Here is a 20,988-nt window from a genome sequence, read left to right as displayed (position 1 = left end):
AATGTTTATTACTTTAAAAAAATCAATATTTTGTTTAAGTTTTGAGTTCCAAATTCTATCCCTCCCTTCCTCTGTTCCCACCTTCCTGAGATGGTAAGCAATCAGATATATGTTTTACAAATGCAATTATTTAAAACATTTTCATGTTAGTCATTTTGTATTAGAAGACTCAAATAAAAGAAAAAGTAAGAAAAAAAAGTGAAAAATAGCATGCTTCAGTCTGTATTCAATATCAGTTCTTTCTCTGGAGGTAGATAGTATGCTTCACCATCAGTCCTTTGGGATTGTCTTAAACCATTGTATTGCTGAGAATAGCCAAGTCACTCACAGTTCTTCATCAAATATTATTGCTCTTAGTGTGTACGACATTTTCCTAGTTCTGTTCACTTCACTATTCATCATTTCATGTAAGTCTTTCCAGATTTTTCTAAAATCATTCCTGCTTGTTATTTTTTATAGCACAATAATATTCCATCACAATCATATGCCACAGCTTATTTAGCCATTCTCCAATTGATGGGCATCTCTTTGATTTCTAATTCTTAGCTACTACAAAAAGAGCTGCTTTAAAATACTTTTGTACAAATATGGCCTTTCCCTTTTTTTTGGATGTCTTTGGGATATAGACCTAGCAGTGGTATTGCTGGATCAAAGGGGATGCACAGTTTCATAGTTCCAAGTTCATAGTTTGAGCATAGTTCCAAATTATTCTCCAGAATGGTTGAATCAGTTTACAGCTCTACCAACAGTGCATTAGTGTCCCAGTTTTCTCGCATCTTCTCCAGCATCCAACATCTCCCTTTTTTGTCATATTGGCCAATCTGTTAGGTGTGAGGTTTTGTTTCAATTTGCATTTCCCTAATCAGAAGTGATTTAGAACGTTTTTTCTTATGACTATAGATAGCTTTGATTTCTTTGTCTGAAAACTGCTTTTTTTATATCCTTTGATCTTTTATCATTTGGGGAATGACTTGTACTTTTGTAAATTTGACTCAGTTCTCTAAATATTTGAGAAATGAGGCCTTTATCATTGATGCTTCTTGTAAAATTTCACCCAGTTTTCTGCTTTTTAATTTTGGTTGCATTGTTTTTGTTTATGCAAAAAACATTTTGATTTTATATAATCAGAATTCTCTATTTTGTATTTTGTATTGCTCTCTATATTCCTTTGGTCCTAAATTCTAATCTTATCCATAGATCTGACAAATATGCTCTTTTAATTTGCTTATGCTATCTATCACCTTTTCTGTGTAAATAATGTACCCATTTTCACTTTATCTTGATATACAGTGTGAAATGTTTGTCACTACCTATTTTCTGTCATATTGATTTCTAGATTTCCCTGTAGTTTTGTCAATAATGAGTTTTTGTTCCAAAAGCTTGGATCTTTGGGTTTATTATATACTAGATTACTGTGATCATTTATTATAATGTAATGTGTACCTAATCTATTCCACTGATCCACTACTCTATTTCTTAGCCAGTATCAGATTGTTTTGATAATTACCTCTTTATAACACAGTTTGAGATCTGGTACTGCTAGACCACCTTACTTCACATTTTTTCCCATAGATTCCCTTGATGTCCTTGACCTTTTGTTCTTACAGATAAATTTTGTTACTATTTTTTAAGCTCTCTAAAACAATTTTTGATAGTTTTATTGGCATGGAACTGAATAAATAGATTAATTTAGGTAAAATTGTCATTTTTTATTATAATGGCTTGGCCTACCCAAGAGCAAATAATATTTTTCCAATTGTTTAGATCTGACTTTATTTGTGTGAAAAGTGTTTTGTAGTTATATTCATATAGTTCTTGGATTTGTCTTGGCAGGTAGACTCCCAAGTATTTTGTATTCTCTGCAATTATTTTAAATGGAATTTCTCTTTCTATCTCTGGTTGTTGGACTTTGATGGTAATATATAGAAATACTAATGATTTGTGTAGGTTTATTTTGTATCCTGCAACTTTGCTTAAGTTGTTAATTATGTCAAGTAGTTTTTGAGTTGATTCTATAGGATTCTCTAAGTATAACATCATGTCATCAACAGGGTGTTAGTTTTGTTTCCTCACTGACCATTCTAATTCCTTCAATCTCCTTTTCTTTCTTATTGCTGTAGCTAACATTTCTAGTACAACACTGAATAATAGAGATGATAATGTGTGTCCTTGCTTCACCCCTCTTAAAGGGAATGCTTCTAGCCTATCCCATTACAGATAATGCTTACTGATGGTTTTAGATAAACATTGCTTATCATTTATTCCTATGCTCTCTACTGTTTTTGATAGGAATGGGTATTGTATTTTGTCAGTGGCTTTTTCTGCATCTATTGAGATAATCATATGATTTCTTTTGGTTTTGTTATTGATATGATCAATTATGCTGATAGTTTTCCTAATATTGAACCAGCTCTAAATGCCTGGTATAAATCCCACCTGGTCATGGTTTCTGATCCTTGCGATATATTGCTGTGATCTCTTTGTTAGTATTTTGTTTAAAATTTTTGCATCGATGTTCATTAGGGAAATTGGTCTATGATTTTTTTTTCTCTGTTTTGGCTCTTCCTGGTTTAGGTATCAGTAATATATTTGTGTTGTAAAAGAAATTTGGTGGGACTCCACCTATTTTTCCAAATAGTTTATATAGTATTGGAAATAATTGTTCTTTGAATGATTGGTGGAATTTGCTTTTGAATCCATCTGGCCCTAGGAATTTTTTCTTAGAAAGTTCATTGATGGCTTGTTCAATTTCTTTTTCTAAGATTGGGTTATTTACATTGTGTGTTGATCTACTGTGATGGACTATATTCTTCTCACCAATGCAATGGTACAGAAGAGTTCCAGGGAACTCATGATAGAAGAGCATCTCCAAATCCAGGGGGGAAAAAAAAAGAACTGTAGAGTATAGATGCTGAATGAACCATACTACTTCTTTTGTTTTTGGTGCTGTTGTTTTTCTATTTTGAGGTTGTTCATCATTGCTCTGATTTTTCTCTTATAACATGACTAATGCAAAAATATGTTTAATGTTATTATATACACACACACACACACACACACACACACACACACACATATATATATATATATATATATACATATATATATAACCTATATCAGATTACCTGCTGTCTAGGGGAGGGGGGGAGGGAGGGAGAAAAATCTGAAATTGGAAAGCTTGTATAAACAAAAGTTGAGAACTATCTTTACATGTAACGGGAAAAAAATAAAATACTTTATTAATATTAAAAAAAAGATTGGGTTATTTAAGTATTTCCTTTTGTTTATCTGGGCATTTTATATTTTTGTAGATATTCATTCATTTCATTTAGATTGTTAAATTTATTGGCATATAATTGGGCAAAATAGTTCCTATTTATTGTTTTAATTTCTTCATTAGTGGTGAATTCACCCCTTTCATTGTTGATACCACTAATCTGATTTTCTTCTTTAAAAAATAAAATTAATAAATGGTTTATGTATTTTATTGTTTTTTTCATAAAACCAACTTCTAGTTTTATTTATTAGTTCAGTGACTTTATTACTTTCAATTTTATTAATCTTTTATTTGATGTTCAGAATTTTCAATTTGCTGTTTAATTGGGGATATTTAATTTGTTCTTTTTCTGCTGTTTTTAGTTGCATTCCCAACTCATTGATCTGATCTTTCTCTATTTTTTTGATGAAAGTGATTAGAGATATAAAATGTCCCCTAAGTAGTGCTTTGGCTGCATCCCATAAATTTTGATATGTTGTCTCATTGTTGTCATATTCTTTAATGAAATTATTGATTCTTTCTATGATTTGTTTTTTAATCCACTTTTTTAAGGATTAGATTATTTAGTTTCCAGTTAATTTTAATATATCTTTCCATTGTCCATTAGTGAATGTAATTTTCTTGTATTATGATTGAAAAAGGCTGCTTTTGTTTTTTTCTGCATTTTGTTATGAAGTTTTTATGTCCTAATACATGATCAGTTTTTGTGTAGGTGCTAGGGAAAAGGTATATTCCTTTCTTTTCCCATTCAGTTTTCTCCAGAGATCTGTCATAACTAACTTTTCCAGAATTTTATTCACCTCCTCAATTTCTTGTTTATTTTTTGGTTAGATTTATCTAGTTCTGAGAGGGAGAAAGTTAACGTCCCCCACTAGTATAGTTTTAGTGTCTATTTCCTCCTGTAACTGATTCAACTTCTCCTTCAAAAATTTAGATACTATATCATTTGGCGTATATGTTTTGTATTGACATTACTTCCAGTGTCTATAATTTTCTTCCTTATCTCTTTTAATTAGATCTACTTTTGCTTTTTGCTTCAGCTGAAGCATGATAGATTCTGCTCTAATCCCTTACCATTACTCTATGTGTGTCCCTCTGCTTCAAATGTGTTTCTTGTAAACAATGTAATATAGGATTCGGGTTTTTGATCCATTCACCTATCTGCTTCCATTTTATGGGTTAGTTCATCCCATTCACATTTATAGTTATGATAACTGTGTTTTTCCCTCCAAGCTAGTTTTCCCTTGTTTATTCCCCGACTCTCTCTTACACCCACCCTGTCCCTCCTCACAAGTGTTTTATTTCTCATCACTCCCTCCCCCAGTCTGCCTTTCCTTTTATCAGTCCTCCCCTTCTGTGATCCCCATCCCTTTTTACTTCATTATAGGGAAAGAGATTTCTGTATCCAACTGAGTATTCATGTTATTCCCTCTTTGAGTCAATCATAACTGATGAGAGTAAGGTTTAAGCTTTGCCCACCACCCTGCTCCTCATCTTCCCCTCTATTACAATAGCTCTTTCATATGAGATAATTTACCTCATTCTATCTCCCCACTCCTTCCAGTACAATTTTCTTTATCACTCCTTTATTTGGGGGGTGGGTATCAACCCATCAATGTCACCTTATATCCATACTCTCTGTCTGCATATTCCTTCTAATTGTCCTTATAGTAATAAAATTCTTAAGAGTTATAAATCTTAGGTTGCCATATAGAAATATAAACAGTTTAACCTTCTTGAATCTCTTACATTTTCTCTTCCTTGTTTCTTTTTTACCTTTTTATGTTTCCCTCAAGTCTTGTATTTAGAAGTCAAATTTTTTATTAGGTGCTGGTCTGTTAATTGTTAAATGTCCATTTTTTTCCCCTGAAGGATTGTATTTAATTTTTCTGGGAAGGTGATTCTTGGTTGTAAGCCTACCTCCTTTGACTTCTGGTAAATGATATTCCAAGTACTCCTATTGTGGAAGCTGCCAAATTCTGTATAACTCTGACTGTAGCTCCACAATATTTGAATTGATTATTTTTGGCTGCTTATAGTACTTTCTCCTTGATCTGTGAATTCTGGAATTTGGTAATGATGTTCCTAGGAGTTTCATTTTGGGATCTCTTTCAGGTGGTGATCAGTGAATTCTTTCAGTTTTTGTTTTGCCCTCTGGTTCTAGTTTATCAGGGCAGTTTTCCTTGATAATTTCTTGTAAAGTGTTGTCCAGGCTTTTTTTTTTCTTTTGATTATGCTTTTCAGATAGTCCAATAATTCTTAAATTATCTCTCATGGACCTGTTTTCTAAGACAGTTGTTTTTCCAATGAGAAATTTGTATTCTTCTTTAACTTTTTTTATTTTGTCGTATTTGTGATATCTCATGGAGTCATTAGCTTCTACTTGCTCAATTCTGATTTCTAAGGGATTATTATCTTTAGTGAGCTTTTGTACTTTTCTATTTGGATGATTCTATTTTTTAGGGAGTTATTTTCCTCAGTGAATTTTTGTATATTTTTTTCCATACTATTGACTCTTTTTTTTAATGATTCTCTCTCATTACTCTCATTTCTTTTCCCAGTTTTTCTTCTACTTCTCTAATTTCCTTTTTATAGTTCTTTTTTAAATTAATAAAGTATTTTTTTCCCGTTACAGGTAAAGATAGTTCTCAACTTTTGTTTATACAAGCTTTCCAATTTCAGATTTTTCTCCCTCCCTGCCCCTTCCCCTAGACAGCAGGTAATCGGATAGAGGTGTTTTATATATATATATATATATATATATACACACACACATACACACGCACATAATAACATTAAACATATTTCTGCATTAGTCATGTTATAAGAGAAAAATTAGAGCAACGACGAAAAACTTCAAAATAGAAAAACATCAGCACCAAAACCAAAAGAAATAGTGTGTTTCATTCAGCATCCATACTCCACAGTTCTTTTTTTTTTTTCCTGGATTTGGAGATCCTCTTCCATCATGAGTTCCCTGGAACTCTTCTGTACCATTGCATTGGTGAGAAGAATATAGTCCATCACAGTAGATCAACACTCAATGTTGATGATACTGTGTACAATGTTCTTCTGGTTCTGCTCATCTCATTCATCATCAGCCCACACAAGACCCTCCAGGTTTCTCTGAACTCCTCCTGCTCATCGTTTCTTACAGCACAGTAGTATTCCATTGTATTCATATACCACAACTTGTTCAGCCATTCCCCAGTTGATGGGCATTCCCTCAACTTCCAATTCCTTGCCACCACATAAAGAGCAGCTATAAATATTTTTGTACATCTGGGTCCCTTTCCCCTTTCCATGATTTCTTTGGGCAAAAGACCCAAAAGTGGTATTTCTGGGTCAAAGGTCAGCTTTATTGCCCTTTGGGCATAATTCCAAATTGCTCTCCAGAATGGTTGGATTAGTTCACAGCTCCACCAACAATGCATTAGTGTTCCAATTTTTCCACAGCTTCTCCAACATTTATTATTTTCCTTTTTTGTCATTTTAGCCAATCTGATAGGTGTCAGGTGGTACCTCAGAGTTGTTTTAATTTGCATCTCTCTAATCATTAGAGATTTAGAGCATTTTTTCATATGGGAATAGATAGCTTTGGTTTCTTCCTCAGAAAACTACCTGTTCATATCCTTTGACCATTTCTCAGTTGGGGAATGACTTGGATTCTTATAAATTTGATTTAGTTCCCTATATATTTTAGAAATGAGGCCTTTATCAGAAGTACTGGCCATAAAAATTGTTTCCCAGCTTTCTGCCTCCTTTCTAATTTTGGATTCATTGCTTCTGTTTGTACAAAAATTTTTTAATTTAATGTAATCAAAATCATCCATTTTGCATTTTGTAATATACTCTATCTCTTGTTTGGTCATAAACTGTTTTCCTTTCCAAAGATCTGATAGGTAGACTATTCCTTTCTCTCCTAATTTACCTATGGTATCACCTCTTATGTCTAAATCATGTATCCATTTTGACCTTATTTTAGTATAAGGTGTAAGATGTTGGTCTATGCCTAATTTCTGCCATACTATCTTCCAGTTTTCCCAGCAGTTTTTGTCAAATACTGAGTTCCTATCCCAGAAGCTGGAGTCTTTGGGTTTATCAAATACTACATTACTAGTGTCATTTACTACTGCATTTCTTGTGCCTAGCCTATTCCATTGATCCTCCACTCTATTTCTTAGCCAGTACCAGATAGTTTTGATGGCTGCCGCTTTATAGTAAAGCTCCAGGTTTGGTACCACTAACCCACCTTCCTGTGAATTTTTTTTCATTATTTCCCTGGATATTCTTGATTTTTTGTTTTTCCAGATGAATTTTGCTATTATTTTTTCTAGCTCTATAAAATAATTTTTAGGTAGTCTGATTGGTATGGCACTGACTAAGTAAATTAATTTAGGCAGTATTGTCATTTTTACTATATTAGCTCTGCCTATCCATGAGCAATTGATATCTTTCCAATTATTTAGATCTGATTTGATTTGTGTGAAGAGTGTTTGGTAGTTGTGTTCATAGAGTTCCTGGGTTTGTCTTGGCAAGTAGACTCCCAAGTATTTTATATTATCTACCATTACTTTAAATGGAATTTCTCTTTCTATCTCTTGCTGCTGGACTTTGTTGGTCATGTATAGAAATGCTGATGATTTATGTGGATTTATTTTATATCCTGCTACTTTGCTAAAGTTGTTAATTGTTTCAAGTAATTTTTGAGTTGATTCTCTAGGATTCTTTAAGAATACCATCATATCATCTGCAAAGAGTGATAGTTTTGTTTCCTCCTTGCCTATTCTAATTCCTTTAATTCCTTTTTTTTCTCTGATTGCTAAAGCTAACATTTCTAGGACAATATTAAATAATAGGGGTGATAATGGACATCCCTGTTTCACCCCTGATCTTATTGGGAAGGCCTCTAATTTATCTCCATTGCATATAATACTTGCTGATGGTTTTAGGTAGATACTGTTTATTATTTTAAGGAAAGCTCTACCTATTCCTAAACTCTCTAATGTTTTTATTAGGAATGGGTGCTGTATTTTGTCAAAAGCTTTCTCTGCATCTATTGAGATAATCATATGATTTTGGTTGGTTTTCTTATTGATGTGGTTGATTATGTTAATAGTTTTCCTAATGTTGAACCAGCCCTGCACTCCTGGTATAAATCCCACCTGGTCATAGTGTATTATCCTGGTGATCACTTGGTGTAATCTCCTTGCTAATATCTTATTTAAGATGTAAGCATCAATATTCATTAGGGAAATTGGTCTATAATTTTCTTTCTCTGTTTTTGCTTTGTCTGGTTTTGGTATCACCACCATATTTGTGTCATAAAATGAATTTGGTAGAACTCCTTTTTCACCTATATTTCCCAATAATTTGTATAATATTGGAATTAATTGTTCTTTATTTTATAGTCCTTTTAAAGCTCTTCCAGGAATTCTTTTTGGGCCTGAGACTAAATTACATTTTTCTTTGAGGTTTCACATAGCCATTTTGACACTTTTGTCCTCTTCTAAATTTGTGCCTTGATCCTCACTTTCACTATAGTAACGTTTTATAGTCACATTCTTTTTAAAATTTTTACTCATGTTTTCTGCCTATTTTGTGACGATGTTTTTATGTGAGAATTGGGCTTTGGTCCTGCATTCTCAAGCTTTTTTTTTCCCTAGGGCTCAGGGTCCTGCTAGTGGCTTGCCCTAGAGGTAGGTTCCCTTTCTGCCTTGTCCTAGGGGGTAAGGCCTCCCTGTCGGACTCCCCTGAGTGTAGGTTTTCTTTTCTTAACCTGCTTGGGCAGGGGTGGAGGGGCGAGGGGTTGCTGCTGGGTTGCTATGGAAACAATATCCTTCTACTGGCTGGCCATGAGGGAGGTATGTTATTGCTAGTTGTCCCGGGTGGGGCCTTGCTGCTGGGGGTTGCTTTGGAAACAGGGCTTTTCTGATGGAGGGCCCCAGGGGTATGGTGTCTCTGCCTGGCACCCCTTGGCCAGCTCCAGCCTCACCACGGAGCAGTAATGGGATCAAGGCCTATCTGGTAGCCTATGCTGAGGGTTGGGTCACTAGGGTGGGGCCTCACTGTGCTGCACAGACTGGTCGCTTGCCCAGGGCACTGCTATCTTAAGGGAGGTGGGGCCTCACTGGCGGATTGCCTTGGGTTTTGGAGCCTTGCTGCAGGCCCCCTGCTGTGATGATAACTGCTGCTGCTGTTGCTCTCAGACCTTTCTCCCCTCCCACCCTAGTGAGACAGACTTCCCTGCTGTGCTGCTAAACTGCTTCTCTGCTCTTAGATAAGTTCTGAGGCAGTTTTCAAGTAGTTTGGAGGGGAATTTGGAAGGGCTTCAGGGAATTCCTTCCTCACTCTGCCATCTTGGTACTAGAAGGCCCAATAACCTCTTAACTTCCAGTGGCCTTTTCTGAATTTTCATCTTTCTTCAATTCTGCAGCATTTGACACTGTTGACTACGCTCTCTGGCTAGGTATTCTTTCCTCTGAATTTTCTTGGCTGTGCATCTACCTGTCTGACCGTTCCTTCCTAGTCTCCTTCCTGGATTATAATTCATATTGCCTAACTATGCACATACCTCAGGGCTTTTTCCTGGGTCCCTTTCTCTCTATCTTCTCTTTTTTTGGTGATCTCCTGATTTCCTTATGGGTTCAATTACCATCCCCATGCAGATGACTCCAAAATCTATATTATGTATTTGATCCTGGCCTCCTGAGCTCCAATCTGACCTCACCAGCTGCTTATGGGACAGTTTGAACTGGGTACTCCATAGGTGTCTCCAACTCAACATGTCCAATATAGAACTTACTTGTTGTTTCCCTCCAAAACTCACCCCTTTATTGAACTTCTCTGTAGCTATTGAGAGTATCACCATCCTTCCGGTAACCCAGGTTCATGAACTTGAAGTCATCCTTGATCCCTCACTCTCCCCTCTCTTTCTTCATATCTAATTATTTGCCAAGTCTTATTAATTCTACCTCTACAATGTCTCTCACATCCATCCCCTTCTGCTCACTTATACAATCACTGCCCTAGGTTAGACCCTTATTACATTTCACCTGTATTAATGTGATACCCTCCCTGTCTCAAGTCTCCCCACTCTAATTCATCCTTCATACAGCTGCCAAAATGATTTTCCTAAAGTACTCATCTGTCTGTGTCACTTCTCTACTCACCAAGCTCCAGCAGTCCCCTCCTCCCCATCCCAAACCTCCAGCATAAAATATAAGCTACTCTGTTTGGAATCTAAAGCCTTTTCCTACCTGGCTACAGCCAGACTTACCAGACTTACTATAATTACTCTCATTTCTTGTCCATCTAAACTGTCCTTCTTGCTTTTTTCTTATACACTTTATTTAATTTCCCATTTTCATGTCTTTGTGTGTCTTCTTTGCTTGAATGCACTTCTTCCCACCATCACCTCTTAGAATCTAACTCCCTGTAAAGCTCAGCTCAAGTGCTACCTTCTACCTGAGACCTTTGCTGATCTCCTCTCCTCTTCTAGGAACTAGTGACTTCACCCTGCCCCCACTACCTTGTGTTTATTTTGTATCTTTTTGGTATATGCTTATTATGTACATGTTTTTCTCCCCTGTAAAACATAAGTTTCTTGAGGGCAGAGACCATTTCATGTTTGTCATCACCTAGCATAATGCCTGGCACATACTAAGTGTAATGATTGGAATGACGCCACCTGCTGGAGACTTACTGTAGAAAAGCTCCACCATGAGGAGAAGGTCTCTGAAGACAAGACCATGCGTCTTTTCTTTGGCGTCAGGAAGTGACGTTTGCTTGTGGGAGGAAGAAGGGGGAGGCTGGCACTCTGACTCTCTCTCTTTCATGTGGACTCTGGCAGAGAGCAGAGCCCTCTCCCTTTGATAGATGAATCTAGGCCTTTCTCTTTCTCTTCACCAAATTCTTATTCTCCTTAATAAATGCTTAAAAGTCTAACTCTTGCTAAAGCTTATAATTTATTGGCGACCACTCATTAGATTTTAGACAGACTAGCTAGAATTTTAGCCCCTTGCTTATTGAATCCTTGAAAACAGTATGAAACTTATTCTGTATACTCCAAAATAAAGAACTAAAACCAGTTATAGGAAGTCAATCTTGTGAGAACTCATAATAATTTGAACCCCCTGAAAATGGAATTGACTACTTAATGATTTCTCTATCACTAGAAATGTTCAGTGAATTACCACTTATTATTGATGGTTATAGAGGAGCTGATGTATGGGTGAGGGTGGGGGCACTAAATAACCTCTAAGTTCCTTTCCAATGGTACATATTAAGCAATGGAAAATCATGGTGCTAGAACAAATGTTTATTTGGTGGTCTGACACTTATTTAACTTTCCCTTACTACATTTTCCCTCAGAATTGCTTTATGTTACTCTAATATTTCAGAGGCCAGTTGGATTTACATCAAGAAGTTCTAATCATGTACCTCATAGAAAAATTCAAGAACAAAAGCCAGTGGAAAGGGAATCCAGCATACATATCTCTCCCCCTAGACCATCTTTGGCAGTAGTGCTACCACAAAATCATGTTGAAACCAACTCTGTGGGAAAGTCTGTTCAGGCACCACTTAAAATTGAATTACAGCAACAAGACCTCAGACATAGTCCACCTCTTCCTGTAATTGTCTCAACACATTCATTGAATCAGCCATTCACAGTAGTAGCCAACAAAGTACCTGACCTTTCTTTACAATCCAAGTTGGTCAACACAGTTGTTGAAAATACTACCTCAGCTGCAAAAAGTTCTCCAGTAATAACTACAGTGGTACCAACAAAACCAGAAACCTGTCTGGAAAGGAATACTGTGATGATGGGTTACCCATCTTCACAGGAAAATGCAAGTCTTAGTCAAGTACTTTCATCTTCTATCTGCATCAATCCTAGTTTGGGTAAGTTTTGAACAATCCACACTGGGGAGGTCTGTTCTTTATAGTTTATCCATAAAGTGAAATAACAGAAGTGACTTATTTCTATTCTGAAAATCATTGGGTTTTAAAAATTTCTTCTTACATTTAATTTTATATTTAATTTTTGCCATCAGAATCCTTTATGTCAGAGATATACTTGGTCCACAGCATATGAAACAACTCCGTTCAGGCTAACATTATAATTGGATTTTGGAAATAGCCATACATGTCCAAAGATTCATTCTAAAAAATCTCAATTTAAACCAAAGATTAAGAAATCTTTGAGTCTACTTCTAAGTAGTAAATTTTTCTTCATTGGTCACCAATAGCTCATTAAATTGAAATTGTTGGACAAAAGTAGGAGAGACTTATAAAATTACCTATTTCTTTTTCAACTTTGTAGTTTTAGAATAGAAATAGAAGTGGGGAGAGAGAGAAGGTCTTCATGACATTGAAAGAGTATAGTTCCTCATTCCCTTCCTTGCTGGAAACAAGGAAGGTTTTACTTAGTATAGTACACAAGGGGCTTTGTTGAAAGAGTACAGACCAGGGCAAAAAAGGGTAAAGATTCATGGCAATAAAGAAGACACCAAATAAAGAGAACATTAAAATAAAAATTAGGTGTAGCATAAGAAACTTAAAAGTATAAAAAAATTAAGATCTGGGTACAGGAAATGGACAGTTTAGTTCATTTTACCCTCTTAAAACCCTACCTAGACTTTTGCCTTTTAGTGCCCCCATAAAAAATAAATGAATGAATGAATGAGTAAATAAATAAATAAATGCATGTTTTTCCCTTATATCTAATTTTTTAGAGTACATCGGTGATCCAAAGAGGAATGTCAAGGTTCTTGGGACATATTTGATGAAAGCTCGTCAAAAGACCAAACCCAAGTATGCAGCATGCTACTTGGTTCGAGTTTTATTCCCCAAGGAAACATTACTGTGTAGTATTATGGGTATCAGTGCACGGGGTCGAAGACCTCTGGATCCCAATAAAGTTGCTGCAATAAGAGGTACGTAAAGTATTTGTGGAATAATAATTTTACAAATAAAAAACTTTCTATAAATTTAAGGGACATAAAATTTGTTTACATCTGGTCCATTGATGAAGGTTAACATTTATTAAAAATAAATTTAGATCTGAGTAACACAGAAATCCTTAGCAAAATGCATATCTATCCTGAACTAAATTTAACATCAGATCCTTGTGGCTTTTCTTTGTAAGGTGGTAGTAACTAGTTCTTCAGTGCAAAATCTCCCTCTTTTTTTTCTTTTTCTTTTTCTTCTTTTTTTTTTCGCGGGGCAGTGAGGGTTAAGTGACTTCCCCAGGGTCACACAGCTAGTAAGTGTCAAGTGTCTGAGTGTCTGAGGCCAGATTTTAACCCAGGTCCTCCTGAATCCAGGAGCTTTATCCACCACATCACCTCACTGCCCATTTTTTTTTGTCTATTTTTGGAGTTTGGGGTTTTTTTTGCAGGGCAATGAGGATTAAGTGACTTGCCCAGGGTCCCACAGCTAGTAAGTGTCAAGTGTTTGAGGCTGGATTTGAACTCAGGTCCTCCTGAATCCAGGGCCAGTGCTTTATCCACTGTGCCACCTAGCTGCCCCCCCCTTTTTAAAAATTGGTAAGTCTATAATTATTATCTCTCTGCCATTGAAGAACATGTAGAAAAGAAAACATATCCAAACAAAAAAGTTGATCGTATAGCTCTGAGTTACCTGCATAATATTGACACATTGTCCTGCATGAACATGTTTCCTGTATCTCCAAGCCTGCTGAAAGAACACAACTAGGAGTCATGGGATCCAAGTTACAGTTTTAGCTCTTCCGCTAACAGCCTTTATGATCTTAGGGAAGTCATTTATTTAATTTTTCTTAGCCTTAGTTATCTCATCTATAAAATGAAGAGATTGGACTAGGAATATAAAATATCAGATGTGCTCATCTTTACAGAATTCTCTCTTTCTTCCTTTAATTATACTTGATTTAAAGGGTCATTAAACAGCTTGGAACTCTGAAATATGCCAGCATCTTATCTTACTCAAGCTTTGAATAAAACTTAAGACCTGGTCTCTGAATTAGCATTTAAGAAACATCTCACAGAAATTAAAGAGAACTCTGAAGGACAAACACATTCACTCTGATTTTTCTCAGGAGACGGAGAAAAAAAATCAAATTTGGGGAAGATTATACATTTAAAGTTTTGTTTATAAAGTGTTTTGTTTGTTTATAATTTTAAGATTCCTGTCTATTTTTAAATGGTTAATTCCATCTACAGAATTTCTTGCAACACATTTTCCTAACTATGATCTGAGTGAATATGGAAGAGACTGGAAAACCTGCATTACAAAAGTAAATGCTATGATTCGCTGTCTGTGCTGTGAAACTAAAATAAAGTCTGTAAGTTAATTTTCACATGTAATATTGTTTCATTATGTTTATAACTGTCACTACTGGCATGATAAATAATATACAGCCTTTGTGCCAAACTTAAGTTTTTTAAAAATAATGAGTGCATGCTACCTATTTATTTTTCTTTTTGGTATGTAGGTAAGTCAGTAACTAAAATGAGTTTAAGACATCTTAAATACCTTATTTGAAAAACAGGAACAAAAATATTCCTATTCTCATCTGTTGTTATTCCTCATAAGGTGTGAATCAATAGTCATCTGCTCATTCTTTCTGTCTTTACCAAAATAATGAATCAAATGGCCATTGGCTTATCCCATAAGGTTATGTAGTCTCATGGAATTCAATCTGCCAGTGAAGAAGTCCACCTATTTCTCATCATGATTGATATATAAATTATTTTTTCATATGGCAGACTACTTTCTGTTTTTGTTTTGTTTTTGCGGGACCCAGGGTCACACAGCTAGTAAGTGTCTAGTGTCTGAGGCCAGATTTGAACTCAGGTACTCCTGAATACAGGGCCGGTGCTTTATCCACTGTGCCACCTAGCAGCCCCAGCAGACTACTTTCTAAATAGCCTAACATTCTGTGGAATTCCTCATTTTGTAATGTGCCCCTCCCCACCCCCACCCCAGGAGGTTACACGCAATGTTCTTTGCATTTTGCTGTAGAATACTACACTTCTGCTTCACAACTTTAAATGACAGAGAGTATGAGTATTTCATAGAAAACACAGTAATGAGTATAAATCATGTTATATACAAATAGTGTTTTTTTAGTTATTAAGCCTCCATTGTTTGGCATTTAAAGCTCTTCACAATCTGACCTCTTTCTCTCTTTTGGGGCTACTTAAAACTTTACTTCCTGTCACATAATCTGTAATCTAGCCACACTGGCCAATTTGCTACTTCTCACACCCAGCACTTCATCTCCCATCTTTGTGTTTTTTGTATTATCTGCCTTCCTCTCCACCCCCACCCCATTCCCCCTAAACATTATCTCCTTACCTCCACCTCTTAGAATCCCAGCTCAAAGGCCACTTTCTACAGATAGCCTTTCTTGAGCCTTCCTCTCAAAGGATGTTGTTCTTGTTGGCTTGTTTTCATTCATGTCCTCCAACTCCTTGGGATCCATTTGAGGTTTTCTTAGCAATGATACTGGAGTGGTTTGCCATTTCCTTCTCTGGCTTTTTAAGGTTACCTTCCACTACTCTGCATGTATCTTGTATGTATCTATTCATTTATATGTAATCTCCCTGACTAGAATGCAGGCATTATTTTTTTCTTACTGTCACCTGCCCATAGCACATTTCTTAGCACATAGTGCTTCATAAATGCTTGTTGATTGATATAGCCACAAGTTTGAAATTTTGTGTACCAGCATTCCCTTGTTCATCCTTTAATATATTTTTTTTTACCTCTTGCTACTCTTACTGTCCATCAGTATCTTGCAAAATTTCTACCCTATTCCCCAAAGTCCAGTCATTCCTTGGTCTTTAGAGTAGTTCACTCTCCCAGGCGTTTTAATCTTGAGCTTGGTAGATAGACTTATTGGCATATTAATTGTGGAGCTTTCTTTAATTACAGTTTTGTATTTTAGGAGAAAACTGAAAACAAAGATAAACTTCCAGGCATCCCAGATTCATCTGTTTGTGTAGACTTGAATGATCATGATAAAGATGGAGAAGTTAATTCTCAGGTGGCTCAGAAAATGACTACCTTAGGAACAAACGAAATACAAAATTCGACATGGGACAGTAATTCGTTACCTGAAGTGTTTCAAGCACCTTCATTTAAGAAATTGCCATCTTTAGAACCAATGCGTGAGTTTTAATATTTTATCCTTGTCATTAATTACGTGAAACACACACACACACACACACACACACACACACACACACACACACACACACACACACACATCCTTGGAAAGAGTATCAGGCTTAAAGCATAGAATTTAGAGATAGAAATGACAGAGGTCCTTTCGTCCTATATTTTACAAAGAAACCAGACCTAGAGAGGTTAAATAATTGGCTTCTATTCACACAGGTGATAAATAACAAAGCCTGGATTTAAATCTGTTTCTCTTTCTACTATATCATAATGGTGATTCAGAAAACTTGAGTCAGAGACCTGCAGTTGCCACTTATTAAATCACTTAGCCTCTTGGTATCAATTTCCCTTTCTGCAAAGTAAGGCAAATAGTATTTGTAACATGCTTTTTAAGTATTAAAATGATAAACCTTTGTAAGCAATCATCTTGTTTTGTAGCAAGTGACAAGAACGTTTAGCTAAATCGGTGGGCTAATCTTTTTCCTTTCAAAAGTCCACATTAAAGAATAATAGGTATTCAGTAGGTCAGTGTCATTTGAGTAGTGCTAATCTTTTTTATTGACAGATTAGAGGAATAATGTGGGTTTCCCTCCTTATTCTAGTACTCTCACCCCAGAAAAAACCCAACATTATAACTAAGACAGATCATTAGTAGCACAACTTTCTCCTCTTTCACTGTTGTGCAGCCTTTCCTGTGCTTGTCCACTCCAAAGGGATTTTCTATTGACATCAGTATCTCACATCACATGGCATCTGTGGTTGGGGAAGTTGGGATGTGTTAATTGTTTGTCCTGTGCACTGTGTCAGCTAAGATTCACTTTTTTAGCACCAAAACTATAGATTGACACCAGAGGGGACACAGTTGTTTGTGACTATATGAGCTTAATATGCTAACTCTAAGGAAAATATGTCTATAAGCTGATTTGTGCTATGCATTCCAGGTTTTGAGTCCAAGCTTTGGAATCTGCTTATAGCCTATAAAATCAGTTTCTGTTTCTGTAAGAATAGATCCTTTACCAAAAAAAGTTATAGAATAGATTTTTGGTTAATGTAAAGTTTCACAACTTTTTGTCAAATATGAAATGTGGACATGTTATGGGCTGAAGATAGATGATAATAAAGGGGTAACATAATACATTTTAAATTATACCCAAAAGAAATGCGAGATGTGCAAATTTAGAGAATCCTACCCAAATGTTCACATAGACTGTTTGTGCCCAAACTATGGTAGAGATTTCCAAGCTCATATTGGTCTGATCAGCCACAGTTGGACACAGTGTAACTTGACTCTAACATAGTGATGTTATTTTGGTCCTCTTTGAGAATGAAGGACAACAATCAACCAAAATTATACAGCTGAAAAATGGAAAAAACTCCTAAAATTGGTTGTTTTAGTTAAATTGCTAAAATGGTTTAGCATTTTACTAATTTTTTTTGGCAGGGCAGTGAGGGTTAAATGACTTGCCCAGGGTCACACAGCTAGTAAGTGTCAAGTGTCTGAGGCTGGATTTGAACTCGGGTCCTCCTGAATCCAAGGCCACTGCTTTATCTACTGTGCCACCTAGTTGCCCCTTACTATTGACTTTTTTTTTTTGGTGAGGCAGTTGGGGTTAAGTGACTTGCCCAGGGTCACACAGCTAGTTAGTGTTAAGTGTCTGAGGCTGGATTTGAACTCAGGTCCTCCTGACGTCAGGGCTGATACTCTATCCACTGGGCCACCTAGATGCCCCTTATTATTGACTTCTTAAAACTAGCTTAAGCCTAATATTGAGTAGAAAACATATCTTATGTTTCCTTCTTTCAGAATGAGTTTAATTTAATTGTAATTGAATTATAATTATATAAATAGAAATAGTGTTTGTTTTCAGAAAAAACCCTCTTCAATGTGAATAAGAAAATAGATATACCTGTCAAATTACTAGGTTTATAAGGTATTAAACTTCATTTGCTCACATATAAAACCTACCTTTTTTTATACTAAAAGGGAGAAATACAATGGAAATATGTACAGTAATGGCTCTTATCCTATGCCATATATGTTGTATACTCTTCCTATTTTCTCTAGTCCACAGGTGTGATGGGAACAATATCCTAATACCTCTTGCCATGCAAGTTAGGCCAATTTTTCTTAAAAGATATAGTTTTCCTTAAAACTTTATTGGCTCAGGGGCAGCTAGGTGACACACTGGATAGAGCACCAGCACTGGAGTCAGGAGTACCTGAGTTCAAATCTGGTCTCAGACACTTAACACTTACTAGCTGTGTGACCCTGGGCAAGTCACTTAACCCCAATTGCCTCACTAAAAAACGAAACAAAACAAAACAAAACCAAAAAAACCATGTTATTGGCTCAGAGGACTAAGGACTCAGACTGTTGATTTCACTTTCTCATCACTTGACCACAACACATGCAAGAGGTAGAGGGACTCCCAGAGGCTTGACTTGTAGATTGTGATAGGAGCTTCATCCAGCTAAATAAACTCTAGATGGTTCTCAATGTCTATCCTTGTTTAATATTCTTCTGGCATAGCTAAATAAATCTTTTGTTAACTTTTTTTTTTTTTGGTTAACTTTTGAATGACCTGTACACATCTAATTTTGTTTTATTATTATTATTTTTTTTTTTTTTTTGCGGGGCAGTGAGGGTTAAGTGACTTGCCCAGGGTCACACAGCTAGTAAGTGTCAAGTGCCTGAGGCTGGATTTGAACTCAGGTCCTCCTGAATCCAGGACTGGTGCTTAATCCACTGTGCCACCTAGCTGCCCCCCTAATTTTGTTTTAATATTGAACATAAATTACCAAGGTACTGAGTCAGGCCCAGCCCCAAAACAACAGGATTAGAAAAAGTAGACCTGCTTGTTAGTATCTTGGCCCCTTGGAAGCATGTTAAATATGGTTGTTTAAAATCTACCATAGAAATGTCTCTTTCATTTTTGCTTCTAGAATTTCTTGGCTACCCATGGAGAAATGTACAACTGCCATTTTCAGTGATCTGTGTTGCAAAGGGAAAGTCCCGTCCAGAGCTTTCAGCTCGATATCTTATCCGTCACCTCTTTACAGAGGAAGTACTGGTAAAAAGCAACGTATATGGCAGCTTGGAACGTGGCATGTGTCCACTTGACTGTAACAGGATTAATGCTCTCAGAGGTACGTTATAATTTAGAGTTATAGTCTAGTAAATAAAAATGTGATGTTACCTATGTTGGGCTGTTGACAGCACCACCCTCTTCCCCCACCCCCAAAGTAGAAATCTGCAGTGAAATTAAGATCTGGATTCATTCCTCCTCTACTATCCCACCAAATGACAGCCAGAGCAAGCTAAAATCTTACCTTCATTCACCCACCCAGCCACAAATATGAAATTGAGCTCTGTGTCTAAGTGTTATGGATGTGTTTGGTAAATAGATTTGCTATTGATTTGTCTGTGCTATTAAAAAAAAAAGTCAAACATTATGGGCCAGAAATAAAACTCTGTCCATTGCAAAAATGCTTCCTTTCCCTCCATGTCTTGATTCTGTCCTACCCCTACCTACCTCTTTTTAAGGATATATTATGGACTCCCAATTGAAGTATTGGTTACTCATAGTTTGTGTAGGAATTATTTCAAGGACCGAAAAAAATATTTTATCTATTAATCTTGTTCAGTTTATCAGGCCATAGTATCACCTATTCATCCCCTGAGATGCAGAATACAGGCATTTCTTAAAAAAAAACCTGAGAAGTGAAATTTAATGTACTCTGGGATTTTTTTCTTTATTTCAAAGAAAAATATTTACTTATATAAAATTGGAAATGAGTTTCTTTAGGGAAAAATTTCAGGGCCAACTTTGCTATACTATTTATGTTTGGCATATTTGAACAATTTTCCCTCTTTACTCTGTGTGTTTTTTTAAATTAATTATTATTTAGAACCATTTTGGCAGTAAGTATTTACTATTAATTAATACGAATATTACATACCAGTAAAGGATTGACCATGTGGTAGAGAAAGCAGGGAGAGATCTTCAACATGGTGGTTAGCAAGAACAGGAGAAAAGCCGCAAAAGACCCATGCCATCTCTAGAAAGTGGTGTCAAGGAGACCTACCAGACCTACACTGTCCTAAGAGGGAGAGCCAAGCACCAGACAAGAGAAGCTCCTGCCTGGTGTGGCCAGGGGTTTTATACTCTTTTAATAGAGGCGGGTCATTATACATTGATCAAAGCTCATTGGTTATCAACATTCAATTCCATTGGTTGACATGACTTGAGGGTGGTCTACATTAAAATGAACTTTACAGATGACATCAGGGAGAAGAATGTAAAAGACCCAGGCTGAAGGGCAAATGAGAAGTCCAGTGTGTAGGTGTGATTTGATCCCATCAATCCTTCACCGAGTAGACAAAAGTTTGTCATCATTTCTTTTGTTCCCTTGGGTTAGTCCCAAATAAGATAAAGGAGAACAGGACTTTCTGGCATGGGGTGGGGCTGGGGGGTGGGGGAGGAAGGATTGAGCAACTGATCCCTGGGTCTCCCAAGAATCCATTATTAATAATTATTTTCTCA

At 36.1% G+C, this 20,988-nt stretch overlaps 1 protein-coding gene across 1 annotated transcript in view; it reads left to right on the top strand.

Annotated features, from left to right (window-relative positions):
* The window catches only part of BEND2 (BEN domain containing 2), a 49,631-nt gene that overhangs the window by 17,943 nt on the left and 10,700 nt on the right, over window positions 1–20,988 (top strand). Inside the window, exons 6-10 of the mRNA XM_043991343.1 lie at window positions 11,680–12,181; window positions 13,015–13,215; window positions 14,482–14,603; window positions 16,212–16,434; window positions 19,388–19,591. Of these exons, the coding sequence (XP_043847278.1) occupies window positions 11,680–12,181; window positions 13,015–13,215; window positions 14,482–14,603; window positions 16,212–16,434; window positions 19,388–19,591 (1,252 nt within the window). The remainder of the gene's footprint in view (window positions 1–11,679; window positions 12,182–13,014; window positions 13,216–14,481; window positions 14,604–16,211; window positions 16,435–19,387; window positions 19,592–20,988) is intronic.

The sequence above is a fragment of the Dromiciops gliroides genome, chromosome 3 (assembly GCF_019393635.1).
Source record: "Dromiciops gliroides isolate mDroGli1 chromosome 3, mDroGli1.pri, whole genome shotgun sequence".
NCBI classification, from domain to species: domain Eukaryota; kingdom Metazoa; phylum Chordata; class Mammalia; order Microbiotheria; family Microbiotheriidae; genus Dromiciops; species Dromiciops gliroides.
Note: the sequence above shows the minus strand (reverse complement) of the source record. Positions and strands in the feature narration are given on the sequence as shown.